This window comes from Quercus suber, unplaced genomic scaffold (genome assembly GCF_002906115.3).
Source record: "Quercus suber isolate HL8 unplaced genomic scaffold, Cork oak 2.0 scaffold_498, whole genome shotgun sequence".
Taxonomy (NCBI): domain Eukaryota; kingdom Viridiplantae; phylum Streptophyta; class Magnoliopsida; order Fagales; family Fagaceae; genus Quercus; species Quercus suber.
The window spans coordinates 16,624-23,738 of NW_027069947.1; the positions used below are offsets into that span (position 1 = coordinate 16,624).

General features: G+C 32.1%; 1 protein-coding gene across 1 annotated transcript; it reads left to right on the forward strand.

Moving 5' to 3' along the window:
- The first annotated feature begins 4,478 nt into the window (after nucleotides 1-4,478).
- Nucleotides 4,479-6,903, forward strand: LOC112008821 (putative disease resistance protein RGA3). Its single transcript, XM_065763217.1, has 4 exons — nucleotides 4,479-5,352; nucleotides 5,462-5,613; nucleotides 6,009-6,244; nucleotides 6,432-6,903. The coding sequence occupies exons 1-4, from the start codon at nucleotides 4,479-4,481 to the stop codon at nucleotides 6,901-6,903; spliced, it is 1,734 nt and encodes a 577-aa protein (XP_065619289.1).
- The last annotated feature ends 212 nt before the right edge of the window (nucleotides 6,904-7,115 follow it).

Genomic DNA, 7,115 nt, shown 5'->3' on the forward strand with positions numbered 1-7,115 from the left:
AAAATTGCTAAAATTAGTACCTATTAATATACTAATATTTTTTATAAAAAAATTTAGTCAATATATTAGTCAATATACTAATATGCATATAGTTATTGATGTTAGTCTTTAGCATACTGATACCTCTATAGTTTCCAAATCTTTTGTTTAATCTCCACGATATTATAAATTAATAAGGCTATCGTGGAATTCTAAATATGATAACAAACTGACCTTATTTACCACATTAAAGTCCCATATCTTTTTTTACTAAATTTTCCAATTTATTATTCATTAAAATATTAAAATAACAATTTAAAATTAAAATGCTCCAACAATTGCTTCTTGAAACGTTTTGATGTTCATAGTGTATCAAGGGCAACCCAACAAATTTGGAAGCCTAAGGCGATATAGTTAAATGAGGCTTTTATGTTATCACTTAAATAATATTTAACTAATATTTAATATCATAATTTTTTATAACAAAAATTCATTATTTTTTTATAATATATATATATTTTTTTTTTTGGAAAAAATGCTAAGAACCAAACAAATTTTACTAAAAAATCTTACAAATGATGTAGAAATGAATGTGATTAATGATACTTGAAGAAGATAATAAACAAATATTTAAATGAATGATATTAGGAATATTATAAATTTTACAACATGAGGCTTACAAAGATATATCACAAATCACAAATCACAAAAAGTAATTCAAAAATGCATTTGTAAAGTTTTCAAGTAAAATTAATAACATAAAATTAACAACAATTATCCCAACCATTAACATCATTTTTTTATTTACCATAAAAAAAATTGTATTTCTAGCATTACTCATAATATAGTAGTCCTAAAAAGGCTAAAATATGTAATTTCATAATAACTCCACTACAACTTGTAAATAATTTGATAATAGTAGTACATTCCACGTAATTGACTTCCCCCACCCCCCCCCAAGTAAAAGGGGAGTGGCAACTGACTTCTTCCTGTGAACTGATTTGTTTAGAGAGAGAGAGAGAGAGAGAGAGAGAGAGATGAAAGTTAAAACCACTTTCTGGATTCAATTTTAGCCAACGTGTATTTGTAGTTTTGGTTTTAAAATTTTCTTTTGTAGAATTTTTTTTTTTGAGATTCTTTTAGGAATTCTTGGAAGTTGACAAATCAGTGATTCCATTTTTCATCATTGGTTACAAGTGCAACATTTAAAGACAGTGGAGATAATATAGCAATTCAACATAATTAGTCCCATAAAAAAAAAAAAAATACAACATAATTAAAACTAAATAGCTTTCCTAACTTAGAGGTTACTTTAACATCTTTAAACGGTAGGTGTTTGTACTTTGGATTTGGAGGCACTTTCTTTCGTTCCTTTTTTTTTTTTTTTTTTTTTTAATTTATTTTGCAAATGAAAAACACTAGAAAATAAAAAAAAGAATTGAAGGCAGTTGTATCACTGTATATGGCTTGAGGATACATATATGAATAATATTTCAAATTTTTACAACATCCATGCTACATACAAAGTATCTAGATCAAATAGGATTTTTTTTTTTTTTTTTTAATTTGATAATTATGATAGCTGGAGGAGAGAGATTTGAACTAAAAGACTTTTGGTAGAACCAAATAGGTTATTGAGAACAAATTAAAAGCTAAAGAGTAATGATACAGCAACAAATTATTTTACAACATTTTTACAAAATGTTGATGTGACCAATCTCTTATTGGTTTTCATCTAAACCCACCATTAATATATCCATGTTTCTCATCATTTGCATATTTCTCATCATTTAAGAAATCAATAAAATTGCTACAATTGAATATCATAATGTCTACATTCTAGAGAAATTTTTTATATAAACATATAGATTGATACTTTTCTGTGCATTGTAACAATTTGCCACTAGTGTACCCTAGGTGCATTTACAGGTGCTAAAATACACGTGGCAACAAAATTCCAAAATGGAACATAATCTTCTACATTGCTAATAAAGATACCAAAATTCAACTTGGGAAACTACAGTAGAGATAAAAGTACAACATTTTCAATTTCTTTGAATGGCAATTATAGAACCAACAATTAGCTGAAAATACAGTCACCAAGGTGTAATTTCTTCAAGTTTTGAGTCTCAGATCTTCTCAAGATAAATCTATTTATCACTACTACAAGATCCAACAATAGGCTCACTGGGATGGAAAACGCACTCATTGACTAAACCAGTGTGGCCAAAGAGCTTATACAAAATGCGTCTCTAGAAGTTGTATCTGAAATGTAAACCATCCGATCTGAACTCCCGGTTGTGACTTTGCTTCCATCAGGTGACCAACTACACTTCAACAAGTTCATCTCAAAATTGTGTTGGTGGCCCTCTCTGTAAAGGACAGCAAGAATTCACAATCGAGGAGTGTTCTGCCTCTTTCTTGATTTGTTTAATTGTGTCCTTAATTCAACATCCTATGCCTTCAGATTTTATGTGATGCTTAGGTTTTATCCATTTAATTTTAGCTTTTGATCAGTTAGTCTTGATAAAATTGGGTTTATGTGCAATTCCCATGCGACTAGTTTAAATTTTAAAGTATAATTAATATGAAAGTTTACGTAAGATTAAGCTAATTTATTCTAATTTTGTATGTGTCAAGTGTCCTAAGTTAGACTTCCATTCTACGAAAATTTTGTATATTTGAGTTAACTAACTCAAATATAAATTTCAACGAAAATTTTACTATACTAAATGGATTAATGCATTTTCAGTAGATTTTTATAATAATGTTTTTAGCTTATTCGAAAAATATAATAAACATTAACAAAATTCATTATACTGCAATAAAAAAGAAAGTTAAGAATTAAATATATTATTAATTCAACAAATCACAATTAAATGATTAAACATTCTCAAAAAAAAAAAAACGATTAAATGATTAAAATGGAAGAATTTGCATACTAATATACCCTTCTAAGGTTTTATAAAAGTTAGCAAAGTTTTTTAAAAAATGAACAGAATAATACTAAATTTAGGTAGAAACTTTTGAAAAACATACATGTAATTATAATTAATTTTAATTGCATCCTAGTATATATAGAGCATGTTTGGATAAACATTTATGTGAAGCAAACGCGTGTTTAGAAAATACGAAACAAAATGCCTCTGGCCTCTTGTTTTTAGGAAAATGGAATCAATTGTGGCTTTCAAAAAAATTAGAGTCTTCAAATTACAATTTCTACAAGTATTATGAAACTTTTAATTGTGACTTTCAAAATCTTATTTTCAAAATGCATATTTTAAAAACATTATTTTTATAAAACGCAGTTTTCAAAATAGTCTATCCAACATAACCATAAAGAGTAATCGTGTGATAGTGACATAATACATAGACAAGATTGCTGTCAAAACTAAACTAAGCACTTTTTATAGTCTGTCAAAAATTTGTTAATTTTTGTTGCATCATTATTTTTATAAAACGCAGTTTTCAAAATAGTCTATCCAACATAACCATAAAGAGTAATCGTGTGATAGTGACATAATACATAGACAAGATTGCTGTCAAAACTAAACTAAGCACTTTTTATAGTCTGTCAAAAATTTGTTAATTTTTGTTGCATCCTAACATATATAGAGAGTAATCATGTGTAGTGACAAGTAACATAACCCAGATTGCTGTCAAACTACTTTGGGTTTGGGAGAGTTTATTTGATATTTCCATTAGTCGTCCAAGGAAATTTTGGTAACAACGATTTTACCACCAAAATTTTCACACACATACAATAATTTTTGTATTCTAGCAAGTCTCAGTTAAGTGAGTTTGTGAGAGAATTTATGATTTTTTGGTGAAAAACTGCCCTTAGTAGTTAGTACGTAGTAGTGTTGGTCAAAAGCCCTCCTGCATCGTTTCAGTGACTAGGCTTCCCTCAGCTCAGTATCTCCCAGGACTATCACATAAATTAAAAAGATACCATTGATTTTTTTATCAAAGTTATTGTTGCGCACATGGTGCCAGCTATATTTTTGTATACTATATTAATTTGTTGACTGAATATGAGTTTATCAAAACGTACATATATACATGCAGCATTGGCCCCTTTGGACAAATATATAATGATGATGTGCTAGTTCCATCACATGGTTTGTCTCCCGATTCCATAAGCCTCCATCTTGGTAGAAGTGACGAACGGACTAAATTACTTTAAACTTGTGCAAGTTGATGACTTTTCCATATAGTATGTTACTTTGTTGATCATATAATATGAGTTTTTACTCTGCCAAATTGTGAAGGTTTATCTGCTTTGGCCCTTGGACAAATATTTAATGATGATGGCCAAGCTCCAGCACATGGTTATGTCCCCAGATGGGACAAATAGATATGTACAAGTTGATGTTCTGATGTTCCCATCTTCTATATAGTTATTGCTGTTAGTCTTTAGCATATTGATACCTCTATAGTTTCCAAATACTTCCAGCTTATTTCTGAATTCTGACTTTTACCTGAGTACCAAAGAAAACATGGCTGAGGCTATCGTTGCTGATGTTGCTAAGGGAATACTAGGAAATCTGATTGCACTGGTTACTGACCAGATTGGCCTTGCTTGGGGCTTCAAGGGTGAGCTGACACGGCTTCGTGGCTCAGTAGAGATGATTCAAGCTGTGCTGGCTGATGCAGAGAAAAGGCAAGTGAGAGAAGAGCGCGTGAGGCTTTGGCTGCAGAGGCTTAAAGATGTTGCTTATGATGCTGATGATGTACTAGATGAGCTTGCTTACGAGCTTCTTCGGCGAAAGGTAGAGATCCAAAACCAAATGAAGAGAAAGGTATGCTTCTTCTTTTCATTTTCAAATCCCATTGCATTCCGTTTCAAGATGGCCAACAAAGTTAAGACTATTCATGAATCGCTAAAAAGGATTAATGACGAAGCAAATGGATTTGGACTTATTAGAGCAGGATCAATAAATGGTAATCCTGAGACTATACCAAACCGAGAGACAGATTCATTTCTTGACCATTCAGAAGTTGTAGGAAGGAAAGATAGTGTTTCAGAAATAGTGAAGTTAGTGACTAGTACAACTGGTCAACAACTCTCGGTCATTCCCATAGTAGGAATGGCAGGTTTGGGAAAAACAACTTTAGCAAAACTAGTGTACAATCATGAGCTAGTAAAGAATTATTTTGATAAGAAAATATGGGTATGTGTCTCTGATGATTTTGATGATAAAAGGATTTTAAGAGGGATTCTTGAATCCCTTACTAGTAACCCAAGTCAATTAGAAAGTAAGAATGCAATACTTCAAAACCTTCAAAAAGAGTTGCAAGGAAAAAGATATCTTCTCATTCTTGATGATGTTTGGAATGAAGATTTACTGAAATGGGATGCATTAAGGGGTTGTTTGTTAGGAATTAATTCAAATTTTGGAAACAATATTATTGTAACAACCCGTAGTCACAAGGTGGCGAAATCATGGAAACACTTTCTCGACATCAATTGAAAAACTAGATGATGATGAATGTTGGTCCATAATCAAGAAAAGGGTATCTGCAGTTCCATTAACTCCAGATTTAGAGGCTATTGGAAGAGACATTGCTAAAAAATGTGGAGGGGTTCCATTAGTAGCAAAAGTTTTAGGAGGGACAATGTCACTAAAAAAGGTGAAAAGTCAATGGTTGACAATTCAAAATAGTGAAGTTTGGAGTAGCCTACATGATAGCAATGACATGTTACCAATATTAAAATTAAGCTTTGATTATCTTTCATCACCATCTTTAAAACAATGTTTTGCATATTGTTCAATTTTTCCTAAAGATTATGTTATGGACAAGGAAGAAATTAATTCAACATTGGATGGCTGAAGGGTTCCTTCAACCACTCAAGGAAGTGATTTGGGAGGAGGATATTGGTATTATGTATTTTGATATCTTGTTAGCAAATTCCTTATTGCAAGATGCGGAAAAAGATGCATTTGATAATATTGTGAGTTGTAAGATGCATGATTTGGTACATGACCTTGCCCTTTAGTTTCAAAATTGGAAACCTTGATGTGAAGGGAGATTCGATGGATGATATTAGTCATGTACGACGTTTATCTATTCAATCTGAAGGAGAAATAGTACCAAGAATTTCTTTTTCAAAAGACCGTGTTAGGAGATTGCGCACACTTATTTCAAATGCTAATGTGCTTGGCAACATGTTATCAAATTTTGAATGCTTACGTGTTCTAAGATTGTCAGGGTCTAGCATAATAGAGTTATCAGAATCAATTGGTCGGTTAATACACTTGAGGTTTCTCCACATCTCATGTCCTAAAATCAAAGTATTACCAAAGTCCATCGCCAAGCTCTACAATTTGCAAACTTTGAATGTTCGCAATTGCTATCGTCTCAGCGGGCTTCCAAAAGATCTAAAAAATTTGGTTAACTTGAGATGTATTGTTGCAATGCTAATGTTGACACTTTGTGTTCACTGAAAGATATTGGGCAGTGGAAATGTCTACAAAGGTTTCGAACTTTCTTGTGAGTCAAAATGCAGATCGTCGAATCGAAGAATTGGGGCAGTTGAATCAACTTCGTGGACAATTGACCATCAGCAATCTAGAGAATGTGAGAGACAAAGAAGAAGCTAGAAGGGCAAATTTAGCTGAAAAGGCCAAAATAGACATGTTAGGTTTTTACTGGAGTGCGAGTGCTAGAAAGAGAAGAGAAGTCAATTACAATAATGATGAAGACGTGTTGGAAGGCCTCCAGCCTCATCAAAATTTGAAATCCTTACAAATTGGTGGCTTCCAAGGAAAGAAATTTCCATCATGGATGTTGAGAAGTTGTGATGCTAAGGATGCTTTGTCGCTTTTTGACAATTTGATTGAGATAATTTTACAGCGGTTGCAAGAATGTGAAGAAGTCCCACCCTCGGATATCTACCCTGCCTTAAGTTTCTTGTTATAGAGGGAATGGATAAAGTGACCTGCATGGAGTTAAGTTTTACACCATGTACAGTGATGACAGTTACAGAAATGCTTGTTCCCGGCATTAAGAAAACTCAAATTGAAGAACATGAACGCCTAGTGGAGTGGCAGGATGTTATGGAAGTGACAGCAGCGCGTGTCGTGTTTCCTTGCCTTGAAGAGTTGACCATTAAAGACTGTCCTCAACTGATG